General features: G+C 41.3%; 1 protein-coding gene across 2 annotated transcripts in view; it reads left to right on the top strand.

The window, feature by feature from the left end:
* Nucleotides 1-21,581, top strand: part of ANO6 (anoctamin 6) — an 83,755-nt gene that overhangs the window by 15,469 nt on the left and 46,705 nt on the right. For both annotated transcript variants that reach the window (XM_063323101.1, XM_063323100.1), the window contains one exon: nucleotides 13,688-13,764. In XM_063323101.1, the coding sequence (XP_063179171.1) occupies nucleotides 13,688-13,764 (77 nt within the window). The remainder of the gene's footprint in view (nucleotides 1-13,687; nucleotides 13,765-21,581) is intronic.

The raw sequence follows: 21,581 nt of genomic DNA, 5'->3' as shown, positions 1-21,581 counted from the left end.
TGATCCTTCTATATGTGTTGCTGACAAGCACATATCTTAGGGTGACGTAATATCTGGATACCCAGTACATTATTAACATCGTTGCACACCAAGCAGTCGAAAAGCTCTTGCTGTCCCATCGGCAGCACTGTTGATACTTTTCCTCAGGTATCTGTGGCATCTGCCTCAGAGTGTGTAGTAATATGTAATATACCTGAGAAGATTTCTGATGTGCCACCTCACGTTGTGGAAGTGAATAAAAACTTACCGCTCCTCGCTCTTCCCAGTGCCAAAAAGTGGAAGAAGCAGTTGCAGGTTCAAAAGCTGTAGAGAGAAATTGATGAATTAAAAAGCCATGTGATCTAAACCACAAATATACTGCTTCTGTCTGATCACATACTATAGGAGCTTCACTGCCCCCGTGCCCTCATCTTACACTTCAGAACACTGAATGATGGTTTTGGCCCAGGCCACCATTGGTCACTCGTGGGGACAGGGGGCTAGGTGGACCACTGAGATGATCCATAAGCACGGTCTTGTGTTCTTACGTGCCCTTGTTCTTCTGTGGCTGCACATACACTCTGTTTCTTAAAAGTCACTGACATTGTGCGAAACCTGTGAACAGCCTTGCAGTCAAAAGGCAGGGCAAGAACATGGACAGAAGGCAGACCATAGGCCAAAGACTCCATGATAACATAAAGTTGAGGACTGGGAGCAGGCCGTCTGTCCAAGGACAAAAGCCAGGCGCTAGAGGTAAGGCCTGCAGCTGAATGACTGCAGTCGAGTGGTGCATTTCCTTCATACATTCAATAGAAAGGACAAGCCACCAGTCAGGCTCACAAGCCAGATCACAGATCGCCCATCCCAGCAAGAGGCTGTTTGCAGCCGAAGGTGTGGTCTGATGGCAGCATTACCTTGGGAAGCTGGTCGCATTACCAACCCTGCCTAAGCTCAAGGCTTGGTCTGGTAAGTGTGCAATGACTGATCTGCATATTCATGTCACTTAAAACTGGGGGCTCTTTACCAGTGGCTGAAATGACCGGGACCTTCAACACAGCATTCTCTCGCCAAAGGAATCCACTGCATTATTCCATCCTTGTCTTATAAGAGGACTGGAATAACTCTTGAGATCTTACCTCCTGCTACTTCCAGGTTCTCAAAGTCCAGGGAAAAATGTTTGTGATCACTCTGGAGTTTGCTTTTATTGCCTCCATATTTTCCAAATGTGTTTGTACGTCTAAGTTTCTTGAGCTGGTATTTTCACATGCATCTATTTTTTTTTCCTTTAGTGGCATAGTCGACTTTTCAATGCCAGGCGGAGAGAGCATATTCTTATTTTCCATCAGTCTGCCCACATTACTGTTTCTAGAAAGCTGTGTACGCACAGGCATCCTTCTTGTTAATGCCTCTTTTCCCAGAAAGTAATTTAGAAACCTCTGTGTCTTCAAAGCCACAGCTGTTTGGCACGAAGCTGTCAGACCTTGACCAGCTGTAGTTGCTGGGCATCATGAATTGAATTGTCAGCAGAAACCAGAACTTCTTATTCATAGTGATTGTAATAAGCTAAAATACACTGGGTTTTTTTTTCCATCATGGTACTGAATTTACACTAATTACATTATTCTGAATTGACTTTTAAAACTTAATAAATTTGATATGCAAGTTGCTAAGGAAAAGTGTCCATAGTTATTATGATTACTTTTCTTACAGTGCTTTTTGAAATTACTCATCAGCAGCACAGAGTGCTCCTACACATGGATCACTAATCAAATTGTCTGATTAGGTGAAATTCTAGACTTTCAGCAAAGTTTCCTCATGCCAAATTGCAGTAATAATTGTTCCATCACTTCTGCTCAAGGGAATCTCTCAAATGCTTCAGATGTAATTTCATTTCTAAACTGACTGTATAATTAAATAATACACTATAGCCAGCAGTAATCTTTCTCCATATTTAAATGTAAATATTACCGGTTAGCAACAGGAGCCATAGCATCCCTAATTGGCTGCGGCTAATTATGTATTATGTCTAAAAAACGTTAACATTAAGGTTGTGAAGTCAAGCACTTAGAAGTTGGGCAAAGTCAGCATTAACGTTGCCCAGGCAACTCCAATTTCCCTGCCATTTGCTTGCACGCATGTTACAGTTTTTAATTACACAATCATACTGTTCTTTTTTTCCTCTTAAGTTTGCTGCCTCATTCAGTAAACTGGTAGTAATTGCAGATTTCTTTTTATCTTCCTCATTAAGAGCATGGCTCCAAGCCTTGTTTAACTCAAATTATCTGAGCCTTGCGCATTTTCATTCCTTTCCCCCTCTGTGTTTCTATGGTGCTCTTCCCACATCTGACAGTATATCCGACAGGGGACGCGAGTGTCAGGTTGCCTTAACTCCCTTTTTAGGGAGAGCTGGAGTTTCAGGAATCCAGAGCCCTGTGGTAGGAATGCAGGCTGCTGAAGTGATAAGATGTGGGGAATGTAAAACACTTCTGAATGGGCTGTGCAAAGACAAGGCGCTGAACAGAGAGACCCCCATCCCACCCGCCAGCCTCCCCAGCCCACGTCTGCAGCAGGGACACGAGAAAACAATTCGTTTTCAACCGCTTTTGTACAATTAGGTTTTAACGCCATTCTGAGTTTATGGCTGATAAACTCTCTGTGTTTCATATGAAGCTGTCAAAAAAATGCTCATCAATCACAAAAGCTTTGGGACTGATTTTTCAGAAATAAGAGCGTTTCCCAAGCTTGCTAATTCCAAGTACCGTACCATACTTCTCCAGCTAACTTAGTGACAAATGGCCAGCTCTGCTGTAAAAGCGCTGAGCTTCCCGGCTGTAACACCCTGCGCTTGAAAACTCTGCGATGGGAAGCAAGCTGGGCAAAACTTTGTTGAGGTATCTTGCTCACCATCACATCTACTAGATGCTGAGGCTGTGGCATAAGCCACTTCTCCAAGACCGAAGACAATCTTGGACAGATAATCCGATCAGATAATCTTCAACAATCAGATAATCTTTCTTCCTTTCAATCTTCCTACAGTCTCTGTAGCCTATCCATCTTTTGCAAAAACAAGTTAAAAGTCTAGGTGGACAAGTCTTCCTCCTTGACCAGCCCTGGAGTCATTCTCATTGCAGCCCCATCTTATCTATCTTATAGGAGGTAGGGTCTTGAAGAAAAAAAGGATAACAATTTGGGCTTTATAATAAAAAATTACTTCCTTTGCTTTAAAATCCACCAGCAGCTCCTGTGCTAGATCAAGTGGTATCGCTTTTTACCTTTTATGTAGTAAGAACCACTTCTAAAACGGGAAGACCAAGATCCAGTCCTCTGTCTTCTTTAAAATAAGCATGAGTGCTGACAATCTTGAACCAGGGTCTGCGATTAGGAGTCTTACTGATCTGCTCACTTGCGGCATTTAGCTATAAATTTCTATTTTTTTTTAAGAGCCCTGAAAACCAGATTCTACCATGTAGAGCAGTATTAACCAAAGTAGAATGACTGAAGTTAGTGACTTAATTTACAGGTTGTAATATGTAGTAAACTATATAGAGTTTTTAATGATGTTTTGATTTTTTATTTTAAAGGAAAGAGGTTTTTTTCTTGTTGAATGATAGAGCAGCTGAGACAGTAAACCCCTTGCGTTCTGCTGAATAATGACAGTGCTGAGGGCACCACAGGGGTTTCACCCAGCCTGGTCCCTGGTGACCCCCAGGGAAATGCAGGAGGCTCCTGTTAGCCAGCGGCTGCACAGCCGTGGGTTTGGTTTGTACTTCTGGACCTGAATGTTCGGGTTGCTCACAAATGCTGGTTTAGGTGCCTACATCCCTTCTTTAATTCCATAGACACGTTTTAATTTCAGCAGGTGTATAGCTCAATGCACACTTACTCTGATTTTTAATTTGTTGTGGAATGACTTCTTTCTTATCTGCTAGATAATAACTATTTACCCTGAACTCGAACTTGTATTTAGATGTAACTTGTTGGTAAGTAGAGTTAATTAACCATAGAGAAAAACAGTGTGCAAACATGTTTATTAGTTATCTTAAATACGCTGTATACAAGAAGAAAGGGTGTTTATAAAACAGTTCACATTTAACATAATTTATTAAGCAAGGGAAATATTAACTCTAGTTAATGAAATTGATGGCTCGATTAATGAAATTGATGGATTGATTCTGGTCACTAAGGGCCATATGCTGTGTTTGATATAATTTGGCGTAAAAACTGTCAATCTGCTTGGACACTTTTGAATACCTCAGCAGGAATTTATCTGTAACCTTATATGCCTAACACCTTCTGCAAATCTCTCCTAATGCCCTTCGGGTTTTTTAGAATTAGTGGATCTCATCCTCTGCCACCTGGATTTTCTTCACCGCAAGAGAAAAACAGCAGCCTGTTCTTCTTGATCCCTTTTTCAGACTTAAACAGATTATTCCATGTAAGGAAAATTTTCTCTTAAAACATACTAACAAAACTAAAAATCAAAGTAGCCTGTAAGCTGGTGCTGACTCAGTGACCCAGCTGATCCCTTATGTCTTACGTTCTTAATGCGACTGAGATAGTTATTTTTCTTAACTCTAGAAACCAAGAACTTGCATTTTTGACAGTAGGGATGGCAATGTTTACACTATTGTTAAAAACAAAAGAAATACAGTATGTATGTATGTGTGCTTCAGCGTGTAACAATGTGACATAGTTTGAATCAATAATTTAACAGGCTTATTTGACAGGCAACATTACAGCAGTTTTCTACCTGATTCCATATATAATTAAAACAAAGCAGCCCTTACTTGAAAAACTGAAGAAGGCTCATTTGTTGCATCATTTTAATATATTTAAATTACTTAATAGATTATAAGAAGGTGTACGTGGAGAAGAAAGAACGATTCAAGCCCATACTCCAACCTAAGATTAATGCCTAAAAAGATTATCAGTCTGAAGCCTTCTGACTTAATTAGTTTATTCCATTATTTTATACTCTGACAAAGCTAGCTAGCTATTTGACATGTATGCATTCAGTGTACAAACAAAAAGCACACCAAATATTGTTTTAAAATTATAGCAGGTAGGTGTGTTATGTTCTAAAACCAAAAATGGTTTCTATATCTATCTATTACCTATCGGCAGAGGAGAGCCAAAATAGTTCTTTCTGACGGCCGTTTCAGCTGAAGGTGGGTAAATTGTTTATCTTCAGGAAAAGGGTTTAGAATAGTCTAATTAGCAACTGAATTTCTGCAGTGATTTACAGTCAGCTGGTGTCCGATGTGCAGGCTGGATGCAGACGGGTTGGTTGTGGCGTGCATCGCAGCAGCGCCAGCATTTGCATTTCAGGGGATTAGTCTGGATTCACAGACTTGTAACTAAAAAGTCATTAGCCCGGTGTTTGTTTTCGAAACTGAAGTTGGGGCATGTCCAGGTCTCCTTGAAACGATTCAGGGTTTTTGCCATAGGTTTTGGGCAAGTGTCCCACTTCGAGCCCTGGACACATAAGAACTGTTTGACAGGTTGGTTACTGAGCCCCGTAAACCTTCCAGCTCTGTGCCTCTTAAATATTTAGGCACTGCTATCAGCAGAATCATTTCCACAAAGTCCAATTTCTTGTTCTGTGACTGCCTGCTAATTATTTTATTATTTTTGGTGAGTTACCCTGACTCTGAGCTGGCTGTTTCATGACATGGGGTGCTGAAACGAGCAATACTCTGTATTATATTCCCAACGGAACGTTTTCCTGTTTAGGGTTAGTCATGAAAGAGTATTTGTTTTTGAAAGTCATGCCACATGTTCCCAATCCTTTGTTTGCACAGCTGTAAGAGAAGATAACTTAATGGAAAGAATAGTCTTTCAAACAAGAAAGAATCATCTTCCGAGACAGCCATTTCACTTCCTTTGTGATCCAACAGCGTCTGTAGCTTCATATTGGGTATGCTTGGGCGTCTGAAATTAAAATCGATGTTTTTCTTATTATGGGGCATAGATTAGGTTTGGGGTTGATGATACCTGCAGATCTGCTCTGTTTGAGTGCACAGAGATTGTAATTTATTGACAGCCTGGAAAGCCATTTTGGCATTACTAATTGTCATTGTTTTTCTCATGTACTGTAAGACTGCAGGCAACCATTAGAAGAGAGCAAGACTTTCACACGGAAGGCAGCTGTGTAGATCTCTTATTAACTATAAATAATAGGTTATTAAGTGTAGTTTGTTATAAAAATAATTCAATTTCACTTCAAATGCATAACTTTTCAGAAAATGAAGACTATGGGGTTTAGTAGCATGTATTCTTCAGATAAGGTCTACAGTACGACATAAAACTAATTTACTCCCATTCCAATCATATAACTGAACTTAAAAGACTGAATGCTACTAAATGCAAGCCGATAGTATTTTGGTGGAATGAGGTGAAGACATTGATAGTTTGTGATCTAACGGCTGCCCTCCTGTGTGAGTGGAGAAGAGACTGTGTCCCAGAGAAGAGCTGGTCTGGAAAAGTCACTTCAACCCGGGCAGCCCTTTAACCAACAAAAAGATAATGTCTCCACCTAACAAGGAGCAAGGTAAAAAGATCAGACCTACATTTAGGAAGGATAACCTGAGACGTGCTTCTCTTAACTCTTTGTGTTTATTCATTTACTCTGCAAAGTAAAAAAAATTAGGTTAACATATCATCCTAGCTAAGGAGGACTTGATGGGGTTTTTTGTTTAAATTTGTTTAACTAATTAAATGAAACTATTTTATATGTGGCTTGATACATAAGGATTTTATATTTAAAACCATATTTTTTAACGAAGGAAGCAGCTCAAAGAAGTTGATGACCTTGATTAATTTTGGTTTAGAGCTGTGGATCTCATTGTCTCTTTCTTTCTTTGGTTCATAGATTTAAAAAAGAAAATACATATTCTTGCTTTTTCAGCTCCTAAATAGTTTCTTAGCTCTGAGAGTACTCCTATACAATGAACTGAACATATGAAATAAATTACAATAAAGAAATATTCTGCACCAGCAAAAGAGATTGTGGCTGTCAACAAACAGTATATCAGTCCAACAGTTTCTGTTTCCAGAAAAAATCACTTGTGCAAAGGTTTTACTTCACTTCAGTTTTCAGCAAATATTACATCTGGCTTGAATAGGTTACATTTAACTGAAAAAAAAACCAACCTTAAAACAGGTTGTGACCTGTTCTGATAGGCTTTTTTTAGTAATAACTATTAGAGTGATTTTTAGATTTTATGTATACATATATAAAATGAATATGTTAATAATCTGATATAAATTAACAGGAAGGAAAGCAGTTGTTTTGTCTAGTCTAAATAGCAGATATTCAAAATGTTTTTTGCTCATAGCCCCAGAACTTGTAGTCATGTTTATAACAATATCTTCACTTTCTGGGTAAGTGTTAGGCTTTGGAAAAGCAAAATCTTTGCTCAGTAGGGAAACTCCTTTATATTGTCAGTTGATCTGCCTTTTTGATCTTCTGGGGCATCTAAAACAACATGGCATAAATTTCTCTCCCTTCTCTCCCCAAAAGCCAGGATAGAATCATGTACTTCAGTACCTTAATTTTATTATTTTTGGACCAAGAGACAGAGGGCTGGACATTCTTAAGGAAGCTGACATCTACGTAAAGTCCCTTTCAGGACAGTGGCTTTACCGCAGTCCCCAGCTCATGGTCAGGGATGACTCTGGAACTTTAGACTGATCCACCTGCTAAGGATGCTCTCCCTTCATTATTTCCTCAGTTTCGATACAGTAATTTGACATTTCTTCACATGGTACCCTCTCTTGGATGTGTCAATAATCCTTTTTGAGAAGATTGATCTCTCTGAAATTTTAGTTTTATTCCAGACAGCAGTAGTTTGTTCTTTTTTATGAAATAAGGTGAAAGTAATTTGACTTGATGAGATGATGGGCTTCAGAGTCGTTTTCGTTCATTCCAGGATTCAGTTCATATCCAGTACTTTACCTCATGCTTTCTCGTGGCTTCTCAGACAGTGCCTGTGAGGTGGGGCTTTTTGCTTGGTTGCCTCCTGGGTGCCGTGCGTGATGGTATCATGAAACCGATCTTCTGCTAGCATGACTGCAGCCTGCCGAGATGGGGAGATGCTACCACAGTGTTGGTTTGTTTTCTGAGGAGGTGTGTGGCGCAGGATCAGCTCTACTTGGAAAGCAGTATCTGGGCAAACCCCACCGTCTTTGGATCTTCGTGTTTACGCCAGTAGTTGGGAACAATCTGACTCCATCCAGTTCCCTGAGCCTCGCGGTGGCATGCCAGATATGATCTTCTCATTTGATTTTCATTAGGACAGATAGACTTGACTGATGACTATTTTTTCTGTTCTAATGTGGTGACAGGGCTGTCAAACTAACATTTCAGGGAATGTGTCACTTCAGATAAAAATTGCACGTAAATATTTCATGATATCTTCCAGTCGGTGAAGTATTTTGTTACTGTTTTAATTTTCTTTGCAATCCAATTGAGGCCTAAAAGACTGAACCGTGTCTAATTGTGTACTTATGTTTTTACATTTCTATATGCAGTGAATGTCGTTGTCTGAGGCACGGCTCCACGAGGGCGGTGCTGTGAGCTAAGCTGGGGTGTGGGTTTGAAGCACACCACCTATTCAGTGTTGTCCTGTGGGAAATGCCTGCTACCCTTTCCTCCCCTGCTTTCCACCTGCATTGGCCATGGGACGGCATCGTGCGTGCGTGCAGCCAGGCGATGCAGAGAAGTTCATGTGCCCCAGCACTGTAGTCTAGCTTTGCAGCAACTCGTTTTCTGGAACCATCCTGTAAACTTCCCTGCTTATGGAGGAAGCAGCCCATGCAGCAGGCGAATCCCACTGAGGGGCTGAGCAGGTATGCTTGAGCGCATCAGTTTGTACTTAGGAGAGCACAATATTCTACTAATTTATTTTTTCCCTCGCTAAGAACAGGATTTGGGCCTTACACGTTTTAAAACTTCCGTGACAGACAGTCAGTACACTTACAAATACGTGATGTGATATGTACAGCAAAGCAGCAATGCCTGGAGACCCTGGAGGATCCCAGACATCGCTTTCTGGCTTTACGTTCATGATTGCTCATGAGGTACCATGTTCAGTGCCAGGGCTGAGATCTTGTCCTTTGCAAAACCTCACAGGTTTGTTGAGGGAAGTGAAGTGCCAGGTACTACGAGCGTAGTGTTGTAAAACCTTTTTGATTTCTCAGAATAATTCTGTGCCTATTAATTTGGCTTATATAGGTGATTTACAAGCTTAAAGAGCGCTGCTGCCCTTTTCACCTTTGATTACTTCCATTAGAGAGAAAGTAGATGGTAGCCAAGGATTTCTTTGGCAATTTCAGGCATGTTTGGCAATGCCCTTGCTTATAGAGCCAAGCCCAGTGGTCTTTTCAAACATTAGCTTATCCAATATCTTTGTGGTTTTCTTGTCATTAATGTTTTTTGGACAGCATCTTTCTTTTCACTTCTGGATACTGCTTTTTTTCCATTCTCAGGCCTCTTAATTTACAGTCTCAAAAAAACTGTTTCATCCCTACTGCCTGTGCTTTGGGCAGCTTCTATTATTTCACAATTCAGACTCCAAGGAAAGTTTTAATTTTTCTTTCTATTTATTCCAAAGGAAGAGCGGCTTCCGTGCCTATCAGTGTGCCATAGCCTCTCACCTCTGCCATAGCAGTATGTAGAGATTGCTACTAGTAATGTTCATGAAAGCCTTCAAAATTGAATTATTCAATGGGGAGATCACTGAACTTGCAAAACTATTCAGTGTCAATATCAATTAGCTAATCAAAAGACTGGACATTTTACGTTTGCTCTCAAGGAATTTATTCAATCCAGTCAGAAATGCCAGCCAGCCTGTGAGAAAGCAAAGCCATAGAGAAAGTACATAAAACAAATCTCTGGTAGAATTCAGTGGATTCCTTTCAGAAAACAGGAGGATTCATCTCCCGTGGCCTGTCCCAAAGCATGGGATGTACACAGGTTATAAAGAAGCAGTGTGGGATTAACATAGACTTCTTAGTACTTGTGTATAGGCATATTTGAGGCAAGATGTGAAATGCTGACAGTGCAATTCAGTGTCCTGGACTGCAGAATGATCTCCAGGCAGCTGGAAATACCACTGGTATATTGGTAGCTCGGGTACCACTGGGGCGTACTTGTAAAGTAGTATGCACAGATTCAACACTTCAAGTTTTTACAACAGCATCTTTTGTAAGGACTAGATCAAAGACCAACTGGTATCACTCAGGAGGAACTCAAAATCTATGATTACAATTCAAAGAAATGAGATAAAGTGTTCTGAAAAAAGTATATGTTGCCAGGATTGCTTGAAGATAGAATTTGATCTATCAATCAATTAAAATCAGAGTATGCCAGCACAAATCCGAGAGATTTCTTTGTTCCCTTACACCTTCTTTGCTTTGCTTGGCTGAGTGGTAGAACATAAGCATCTACACTTGAAGTTCTCCGACCCAAACATTAACAGGAGTGAGAATGCTTCTGAAGAAGAAATAGGTAAGCAGAACTATTATTTTAATATAAAATCTCAGCACAGTGGTCTTTTTTGGACATAACTATGAGAACACTAGGACCCCACTTACACTCAGAGGAAACTGGGTCTGGAAAGGACCCCAAAAGCTCATCTGCACCATCCCCCTCAGGTTCATGCCAGATTCAGTTTGGCCTGGATTGTTCCAGGGTATTTAATTAATCTGTACTGAAGAATCTCTGAAACTGAAGGCTTCACATGACCTCACCTGCTTTCCCAGGCAGTCTCTTCTACTGTTCTCCCTGTTAGAAAGCTTTTCCTAATGTCCAGCCTCAAACTTCTGTGCGGCAATTTTCTTTCCTTTCCTCCATACTTAAAACTGACCTTACCATAATGCTGTAGGGGAGGTGGGAGAAACAGATTAAGTGTCTGTGGGGGTAGGGAAAGCACTTTTTGTGGCTGCAGCTTTTTCTCGCAAAGCTGAGTTTTTGCAGGTAGCATTTTTGTATTTCTGAGAGACTAGAGTGCTCTTTTCCAGCTAAAAACCGCACAAATTGGCACAGCTGTCCTTGCAAACCACTGCCAGAACAAATGTTATCTAGGTACACATTCAGGTAGTGTCAAGGCTTTGTATTTTTGGCTTCACACAAGCATTAATCTGTATTTCATTTGAGAGAAGTTCTGGGCTGATGCCCCATAAGAAGTGAGAGTGGCAGGTCCCTTTTGGATGAGTCCTTTCATTGGACCACTGGCCCGGGGACTGTACTGAGCGGTATTTAAAGTAACAATGTGTTAAGATGCTAAATATTGATAAAATGGTAAAGCGTGCATGACACTTACCATATCATGGGGAAGATACGTGGGCCTGAGACACTGCAGCAGAAGCAAGTTGTACTCATGCATAAATTTCTCCAGAGGGTGTTCCTGGCCAGTCCCAGATCCATCAGGATTTGGGAGAACTGGAGTTGTCCTTCCTGCTGTGAATGCGACGTTTCCCCCTTCTCTTCAGTTCTGGCTGAAGGGATTTCTAGACAGCAGTGATGAGGGGTGTGTGGTTACACATCGTGAGAGCAAAAAGGCCATCTTAACTCACGATTCTCGTTACTGCAGTTCAGTGGCTGGCAGAAATCTTCGCGTCTGTGGCCACATCTGCTTGTTTCGCGTAATGGCACCCAGAGTTTCAGAGCAGATGTTTGTATTTCAAAGCAAGCTGTTTATGTTTCTCCTTCACCCTCCCCATTATATGCGGGCAGAAACGTTCCCTCTTCTGTGGGTTTTCAGAAGCACTTCGTATCTGGGCGTCTTTTTGTCCAGATAGAGAATAAGGAATGCCCTAAGGAACGCAGGGTGATGCCCCATTACACTGACATCAAGGGTATGTATTTGCCCTTCTCGCACTAGTCTGAGCCGAACATGTTAAAATATACTGATGTGCACATACAGCAGTCTTGCAGTAGCTGCTGAGATACACTCATGTTTTCTGAGTCCTCACCTTATGGTCTCAGCATGTGATGTTTGTGCGCTACACTAGTCCACATTTTCCTGCTCTCTCTTTAAGTGCTGGCAAACATTTCTTAATGTTTTTGAGACCTCACGGACTTTGATTATTCAACTGGGACAACCTTTGGGTTATGACTCAAAAGTTTCTGAAGGGATGTTGATGGAAAAATTCATGGACTTGCTTTTGTCTCCTCCCGAGAGTATACACTATCACCACAGTAGAGATCTGGAAACTGACAGCTCAACATCTGGAAGGAAGTCCCTACCAAACTCTACGAAAGAGTATTTAAACCAGAGAATTCATCTGCTTAGAGGCCGGGAGAGAATTCTGCTGATTTGTGAGGAGCAGTCTTGTTGTGCTCCATTTCTAAGTGTTTTGACATATCTTCAGCTGGTATAAATGAGCATCATCAGTGAAAAAAAGCTTCTTAAAAATTCTTGAGAATTTGGCCACATATCAATGAAGCTTTTAAGCCAAAAAAAAAAAAAACCAAACCCGAAACAAACAAACAGGCGTATCAGTTATGTTTGTCCTGGCATTGTACCTAATGCATGTTTAGCTTTCCTTCTAAGAGTACTATAGAATATTTTATATTAGATTAAATAGATAAAATATAGATTATTTTAGAGTTTGGGGGATTTTCTTTTATAGTATTATAGTATTTTTTGATAAGTTGAGACTATCCTTTCTAGACAACACTGGCATTTAGTTACCATTGATATCCATGACCCTTTCCGCAGTGCAGGACAGACTTGGCTGAGACACCTCTCTATTTTAAGGATCTAAAAATAACACACGGGGTCCATCTACCTGCCATGCACAGGCAGAAAGCAGCCTTTTCCCTTCAGCCACGTGATGTTATCTTCAGCCTTGGGATGTTATCTGACTTCTTCTTAAGATCCAAAAATGTTTGTTAAGAAGCTAAACCTTGCAGCGATTGTAGAGCTTCTGTCACTTACTTCCGGCAGCTTTATTAGGGTGAATTTGTGTGTTATCCAGTGCTTGATCTGGTGGTCAGTTTTCCCCAGTGTGCTTGATAATGGCATCATGGAGCAGCATACTGCACAAGATCATTTTTATTTTATGCTGTATTTTCAGCAAAGCAATTAAGTTTGCGGGTTGTTGCTTTTTAATAGATATTGGCAAAATGGGTGAGGAGTCACTGGGACCTCAATACACGTTGAACTTGTAGGTGAGTTATTAGGTTATGTGAAAACCATTCCGGTTGTAGAGTGAACGTTACAGCATCACTGCCTTTATCACACCCATTCCAGGATTTCTGAAGAATTCCCTGGCACTCTTATTTGTTATTGCCTGACAAGTACAGTCAACATAAGCTAGAGTTATTTGTGCAGGTGGAGCCAGTTCTGGTACCCGTATTCATTGAAAGATAAACGTAACTACTGCTAGAGTGTGGTCAGAGTTTCTGAAACACTAAATAACACATCCTAGCAAAGGGATGCTTTGCATCACTGTAGCTCGGTCAGAATGCTCTCCTAGCATTAGCTTGTCATCCTGCTAACAAGCTCTCTTGCCACCTGCTGATTATAACTAACTAACTGAGCTGTGAAACACAAACATTCCGTTTCTGAAACACTAAATAAGCGCAATTTGTGGGGAAGTGTAGCTTCTCCACAAACCATTAATAAAATTTTTAAAAAAACACCTACCACACGAAATGCTAAAATGTTTTAATTTTTTTATGTTTTATGTTTATTTTTAGTCTTGGAACTGAACCAGGTGGTTATTCCCACTTATGGAACTGTGCCGGATCAGCAAAACCTTCATACTCCTGAATGGGTGGGTACTTCTTTACTTTAACTCTGACTACCTGTAATTTTTTCTTGTATAGATGTGCAGCCATCAGTAGCTGTTCCAGAAGACTAGCAATCCTTTGCATCTGCAGCACATGCAGTTCATCCGCGTGACTGAATCTGAGCTGCTGTATCCCTGTTTCCTGCAAGGCACCTGAAGTCATTGACTCAGATGTGAAAGTGCAGGTTGACCCGGGCACTGGACTCAATTAAAAGTGACCAGTATATATTTGCTATAAACTGAGACGTGCATATACATCTCCTCTCTATATATAATTTTGTACATGCATGTATAGGATTTCAGTGTGTGTATGCAAGGATAAATAGTTATGAACACACCCTACATATAAACACACATACCCTATAGATTCATACACACCCAGCTGTTAGTTGACTGACATACGAGTTCAGGATTCATGTTTACAGAAAGCTTGGAGACACCAAGAAATTCCTTACTCCAATCAGAGACTTAAGTGTCAAGAAGAAAAAAGACCTGGAGGTATCCATTCCCATTATCCAAAGTTCAGGTTCCCCAGCACACCTAGTGTTTTCTGCAGCTAATAGGCTTCTGGCTGTAGCTCAAGATCCCCTTCATCAGATCTCATTTATCTCTAAGGGTTGGCCAGTTGACCCCAACAAGCCCTGCCGTGGCACATGCTTTACCAACCTGATGCCCAACTGGCATGCTGAGAAGTCCAATTTTATTTTTTTTCCCCTGGAAAGGTACAAGTGTGGTCTGCAGTTACACAAGGAGATAGCTATAAGCCTGGATTTAAAAAGGTGTAAAAATCATGTACTTATCCTAAAGCTGATAGAGCAACTCCATATAAATCAAAAAAGCCTGTTCTGTGTTTTCATACTCTAATGACAGAGGTTAGTGTCACTGGCTTTGGGGGTGTATAGATTGTCTTTTCTACTCAAAGTGCCTCTACATGTGGATCAGTGTTACGGGAGAACAAGGCATAAAGAAACAGTTTCAACAGTATCAAGAATTGCTCATTGGACCAATTACTTGTGAGCACCTAAGAGCTTCGTGACAGTTTTCATATAGAGAAATCATTCGGGAGAGTACTGTAATGGTGCCACCAAGCAATGAGAGCTGGAGCTGGTTCCCAGTCAGCCCAGTCCAAGGGGACATTTAAGCTATTGGCTATTTACACATAGCTGTGTACCTGCCCGTGTGTTTCTTTCATTGCTGTCCACTAGATCCTACTCCAGAAACAACAGCCGGCTACTGCTGCTACCAGTTATCCCTCTAGCTTGTACAGGGGAGGTCTGTGTTACGACTGAGGAGGTCCAGGCCCTGCTGATTTCTCTGTCCGTAAGGAAATACATTGTTTTCTTCATATATCTAAAAGAACATACAATACAATGAAAAATGAGCTAAAAAGTTAAGATATGCAAATCAAGCATTCAAATTCACGGGGGTGAATTAAGCCTGTGCTGTCTTACGTGTAGATATTATGAGTGGAGATGTTTAGATAATTTATTTTCCAGCCTGGACACCAAACTGGCAGCTATTTTGATTCATGTCGGACTGAAATGGGAAACAGAATCATAAAAGACAGAGGCAAAGGACTGCTGTCGTAGCAGAGCGTTTCGAAAACAGTGTAAACGAAGGGAAGGATTCAGTCTTCATTGCGCCAAGGTGCACCAGCGCCCTGGGGGGAGCTGCTCTAGCAGCTTAGTTGGCAAAGTACTTGTAGTTATGGGTCGGGGGCGTTGTTCCTGCCTCTGCTGTAGAAAACAAGTACCCAAAGTACCAGGAAATAAGTTTTATTCTGGGAGCTGGATGCTATCACCTCCCCTGCCCCAGCATTTTGTGGCAGGGTGTTCCTGGTTGCAAGCTGATTCGGTGTCTGGAAAAATATTTAATCATTTTTTGGAGCATGAGGTGGAACCAAGAGCTTCCATTTCCCAACTGAGTGCCCTGACTAGGACATTATAAAAATCCATCTTAGACTCTCCTTGTGGTTCAATGAAAAAAATTTTTATGTATTTATATGCAGGGAAATAGCATCAAAACATCTGGAATGTCATATACCTTGTGGTTACAACAGTCTCCTCCAAGCAGTCTTGGTAGACTTTATTTTTATTTCTACTGAAAATCAACCGTTAAAATAAATTTTTATTTTTTGGCTCCTCGTGTTTGCCAGCGGTTGTAATTTCTGCTCAGTTTTAGCAGCATCTTTTCTGCACTGCTCCTTCCATGTCGGGTCCTCCTTGTCAGCCGCTGGGCAGTTTCAGTGGGTTGGAGGGGCCAGAAAGATAAAATTGAGATCTAGTGAGCCTGTCTGTGAAATGGATGAGTACTAACTGTAGCTAGAAATGGAAAGTGAATAGGAAGCCTGACTTTAAACAACTGACGGGAAAGGAAGTACTGAGCCTGTTGTCTAAACTTAAATCGTGCTTTGCAGCTGGAAGTATTCTGGAAATTTGATTTGATTTTGCAAGTCGTCCTGGAGTAGCCAAAACTGAGTAAGTTATTGGCTAATAGAAATGGTCCTGCTCTACTTCTGGTGCTGTGTCTAATTAGAGGATCACATGCTAAGTTTGCTGCAAGATCCCTGCCTCATTCAGCACACAAGTAGGACATTAATCTCCAAAAAGCCCAAATTCTGCAAGGGTGTTGTTTGCAGTACTTCAGCAAGGTGTAAATGTGGCAGGAAATCACAGGGGAAAAAATGAAAGGTTCGTATGCGTAGAGAAACTGAATGCAGTCCTAGATAATTAGATTTTATCCCTGCTTCTGCTACAGGGTTTCTGTGCAAGACTTGCGAAGTCACATCTAGCTTTGGTACCACGTGTCAAAGGGGAACATCTGGGACCCTCTTTGCATTTGTTTCAAATAGTCACATACGGACCTGAAAGTGAGTGTACTGCTCTTTGAACAGAGAGAATTGCTGAGCTCTGTGGGAAGATGTCCTGATGTCTCAAGCTGGAACTCCAAATTTAGGAGACAGTCAACAGGTTTTGGCATTGATCTCTGGGTGCCTTATGTGACCGCAGTTAAAATGAGGGTTAGACTGTTACTTTCTCTCCTGGGGGATCTTGTGAAATTAAATTTCTCAACATCTGTAGAATGTTGAGATTATACGAGGAGAGTACCTTAGGCATAGTGTGAGGGAAATCCCCATTTTAGGTGGGCTATTTACGTGAGGTGTAACAAAAAGACATTGAATAAAGAAGATAAGAAGGACTATTCCCTAACTACTACAAAGGAGGGTAGAAGTATGGCGTGTGATTGTGCAATTAAGTAATGTATCATAAACAATGCATACAAGGAAGACGAAACTGCATAGGCAGCCTTAATTCAAGCATTTTCCAGCTCTGAGATGTTTCATTTTGCAGTCTTACCTGCTTTACAGGCAGATAGTTTGAATTGGATGTAACAGTAGGATTTTTTTTGAGAGTCAGTATCTGCAGAGGAGGGGATGACTTCTTCAAATTGTCTATTACTGCTGCCCCTCAAATACAATTTCTGCCATGACAAGGCTTCAGGGAAGTCTGAAAGAGTGCATTTCCCAGCTCCTGCATCCGGAGAAGGATGGGAGGCGCTGAAAAGCAGGTTTTCAGCAGAGTCCTGCCTTCACCTCTCTTTAAAAGTAGGGACATGTGGTCTCTCTCTAATCAGGAGTGACTGGAATTCCTTCCGCAGCCAGCCGCGCCGTGACACGCGGGCAGGAAGTCAAGTGGGTGTCTGGTCCAAACTTAGCTCAGGGGACGAGGCATCCCGATGCCTGGCCGGTTACCAACCGCTTTCTGCTGACAGAAATGTATGACCGTAATGACGCCCCGCATTTTTCTACTCTGTGTCTTTAGTCTCAGTTTATTTCGGTTTGTTACATATCAAAAATTTTCTTTGCATGTTGAGGAAATGAAAAAAAAACCCAAAACAAACCAAAACCAACCCACCTTCTTCTGATTAAGTGCTTGCTAATAATCTCGTTGTTGCTAAAAACAGAACTAAAACAGTCCTCTGTTGTTGTTAGCAAATATGAGTCACAAGGAAAAATGTTAAAGGTACAACAGTTTTATGGCCCTATGGAAACAGACCAGCATTAGTATGCGGTATGCAAATGAACTTACATCTTCCTGAAGTATCTTACATATTATATATATCTTCCAGAAAGAAATCCTTGTCCTGGTCTTAATGTCAGAAAGTTGTCTTTATTGATCACTTAGAACATAAAAGGATGTTTTATATAACTGTGATAGTAAGAACTTTATACATTTCTGTAACATTTTCTCCAGACGATCTCAAAGCGCTTTACAAATAATCATGTTTCATTATATCCTGGTAATATAATTTGTTTCTTTTTTATTTACTTGATTTGAAGTTTCCTGAGGCCTGTAGCGAGAAATAACTGTGCTCCTAAACAGGGACTCTGAAATTTTCACCTACGTAAAACCCACAACTGAAGCGTAACCTGCGGGTCCCCCTGAAGGCCGTCGCCGTGCTCCAGCCAAGGATTTTTTTTGCTGGTGCCTGTCAGCAGAGGCGATGTTACACAGGCTCTGCTCGGCTCTCTTCTTTCCCAGTACTGATTTATTCCCTGGCATGCTGCAGGAACCTGTTTTGAAGCCTATCTGAAAATTATGTGAGGTCACAGAGAGGTAGTTTGTCCCTCCAATAATGATTACATTTGGTGCTATTGGCAGTCACACCAAAGGCTCAAGCGGACAAAATAAAGCACTTCTTTTATCCTTCCAGTTAGATAAGTCATTCCTGCAGGATCTCTTGTTATTTTTAAAAAAACAGCTTACAATACTGTGCTTGTTCAGGGTGTAGTAAACAATAAATAACTGCAGTTCCTGTGCACATATTTTTCTTCATGCTTGTCTCCATGCTGCCCTTCCCACCGTTATCCCCGCTGTGTGTTTAACGATGTAATGCCTGGAGAAGCCTGGAAAAGTGAAGACAGGTTTCTTTGTCATGCCACTAGTTTTTCTCCCCTGATGTGGAGCATCGCTGTTGCTGAAGGGAGCTTCCCACAAGCGTGGTCTCCTTTCATCTTCTGCTGCAGGCGTCACATGTAGCCATGGCTACAGGAACGGTCTCAAGAGCAAGAGATGGCACCTCCGCTTAGCTACCAGCAAGGCTGGTTATATGTGGGGAGGAGCAGACGGTAGTCTCCCTCCTGAGAAGCAGCTCTGAGTCAAGAAGCTGAGGGTTGGTTCCATGACGTGGTCACTTGGAGCCAAGCCAGTTACCTCAGCTTTTACAGCCCCATGTGGAGGGGCAAGCTTGTCTTTGTGTTCCACTTGTCCCTTCTCCAAGTGCCACTCTGTCCTGAGGTCTGGGAGAGCAGATGCTGTTTACCAATGACTGCTTGTGCTGGATTAACGAAGAGCGCAGGAAGCTCCTTATTCCTTTGCCAAGGTGTCTGCGGGGGGCCGGAGTCAGGGAGGATGAAAAGAAGGTGTGTGAGCAGGGGGATGTGCATGGCAGAGGCTGCTCAGGGCTGGCCGGAGACCTTCAGCGTCATTGCATCAGTGCAGCACTGCCCAGCTCCAACAGGACCCCACCAGCTGTGCCTTCATCACCTGGTGGTGAGGACCCAAGCAGCGGGTCTGTAGAACTAGGTGTTTGGTGCTGAGGAGGTGGTGGCTGCATTATACATATTTCTGGGCTTTTTACTACGGCAGGCTGCCTCCAGCCTCATTCCTTGGAGTGAAGAGCCACGGATGCTCACCTGATCTGACCCTGCTCTGAACTGAAGGGCAGAGGTATACCCGCATGAACGTGGCCGTGCTGCCTCTGGGTGTAACCTAAGTGTTCCAAAAAAAAGCTTTATCCACAGCCAGGCCCTCCCCTCCTTTGGATTCCTTCTGTTAGTAAAGCAGCTAATGGTTCCCCGTCTCTCGGTGGTTGGCACGCAGTTGATTGTACAGCACTTGGAGAGTTCAGAGTATGTGCTAAATGTAATGAGTATTTTACAGCTAAATGTATTATATTTTTTTATTTATTTATTAATGGTGTTAATCAATATTAACCTGCTGTCCACTAGGGTATTATTATAACATTAGAGTGCACAACCGATTGCCTCCATCAGTACTTAAAATGCGATTACGCTGAGGTTAAGAAAATGAGGAAGTGCAGTAAATAGACCCCGTGTTTGTTTCTTCCAAAACAAAGAGGTATCAATGGGCCTGTTCATTATTTTGGATTATCATTTGCTACCAATACTTAAGAAAAATAATGTATTGGAATTTCAGACCCCTTAACTTATGTGTCTATGCAGACAGGCTGGTGTGCATTTGTATCATAATAACATTTGTAATACTGTCAAATTGTATTTTTTTAAAAAACAAACATTGTCTCAAAGGAATTATTAACTTCAGAGTACAGCACATCTTTTTGGTTTCCAGTCTTGTTTTTCCCCTGGTAATTATGTTGAATAATATATGATTTTTCATTACAAGATATCCAGTAGGGATTATGAGATACACCACACATCTCAGTTAATGTGGCTGTCAGAACCTTAACTATTACATTCCCATTCACATTTTACTTCTTACTTTTAATTGAGCAACACTTAGTGTTCCATTACAGTTTATTTGTGTGGGTCTTATCTTGATCTCTTAAGTATTCAGGCTTAATGAGTTGATTCTTTATTATTTTATTTATATATAAAGGGTCTATGGATAGGTCAATTGAACAACGCCCTTGTGATTAAAAGCAATAGAGATTACATTTAAGAAGTCAGCTTCGTAAGTATGAACTTCTGTGCATATAGATTCATGCAGTCCAGTATTGATTAATCTTTCAACTATATTCCATTATATATATGCATAGTTTGGTTTTTATATATATGTATAGAAAGGTGTATGTATATGGTAGCATATATACTCACGTGAATGAAATCATGTAAGTAAATTCATGAGTCAGAATACTGATTAACAGGCAGTCTTTATTGACAATCCAGTCAAGCCAGTCATGGCTAAATTGCATATTAATTTTATAAGCTTAAAGGAAACTACATTTAAAGGAAAATTATTTAAGCAGTGGAGTTATGCAATTACAAATTATGGTCAAAATTTGTTAGATCAAAACTTCATCTGACGTTTGCTGTGTGCCATTTCTTCCTTTTCCGTCCTGTAGATAGGTCATATAGGAAAAAGAGCTAAAGGTTGTAGTGAAAAAAACCTCAAAAGCTGTTACTACTTTTATGCTTTCAAGTGCTTGCATTTCGCAATGAAACTCTGTCTCTTTAAACGGAAGTTATTATAAAGCTGTTTCTACGATTCAAAAAATGAAGAAGCCCTATTAAAAAAAATAATCTCCTGGTTTATGCAGTGGCAATACTTCCCCTCCTTATTCACTACCACAAGGTTTGGGCTCTGTGTTTCCAGCGTTGCGACAGGGAGCAATTTTAGCCCTGTCCGGAGCCTGGGGGGGTCCCGGGGGAGAGCGGTGGCCACGGGGCTGGGCTCTGTGCCTGGCCACCTTCACCTCCCCACCTCCTCTCTGCTGCCGCTGCTGCTCCCAAGCCGTCTCCCAAGAGGGGCTGTCAGCTGTTGTTGTTGATGCTTTCCTCCCGATGGGAGTCTGGTCAACATGAAATCATCGTGATTACATCTTAAATAAGGCTGGAAATGGCCACAGCAGGGCTGCATTTTACACCCAGGGCTAGTCTTCAGCAGGAGGAAAAATTGCCAGGGTCAAGCCTGATTGCTTGATGGGACTATGCCACCTCCAGCTCTCAAGAATTTAGAAATTCCCGTGCTTTGGGTGATAGAGATACTCCGTGTCATTGTGGTCTGGTGATGCCATCTGAAAGTTTAAAGCATTTTTTTTCC

This window comes from Chroicocephalus ridibundus, chromosome 1, assembly GCF_963924245.1.
Source record: "Chroicocephalus ridibundus chromosome 1, bChrRid1.1, whole genome shotgun sequence".
NCBI lineage: Eukaryota > Metazoa > Chordata > Aves > Charadriiformes > Laridae > Chroicocephalus > Chroicocephalus ridibundus.
This window is presented reverse-complemented; position numbering and strand designations above follow the sequence as displayed.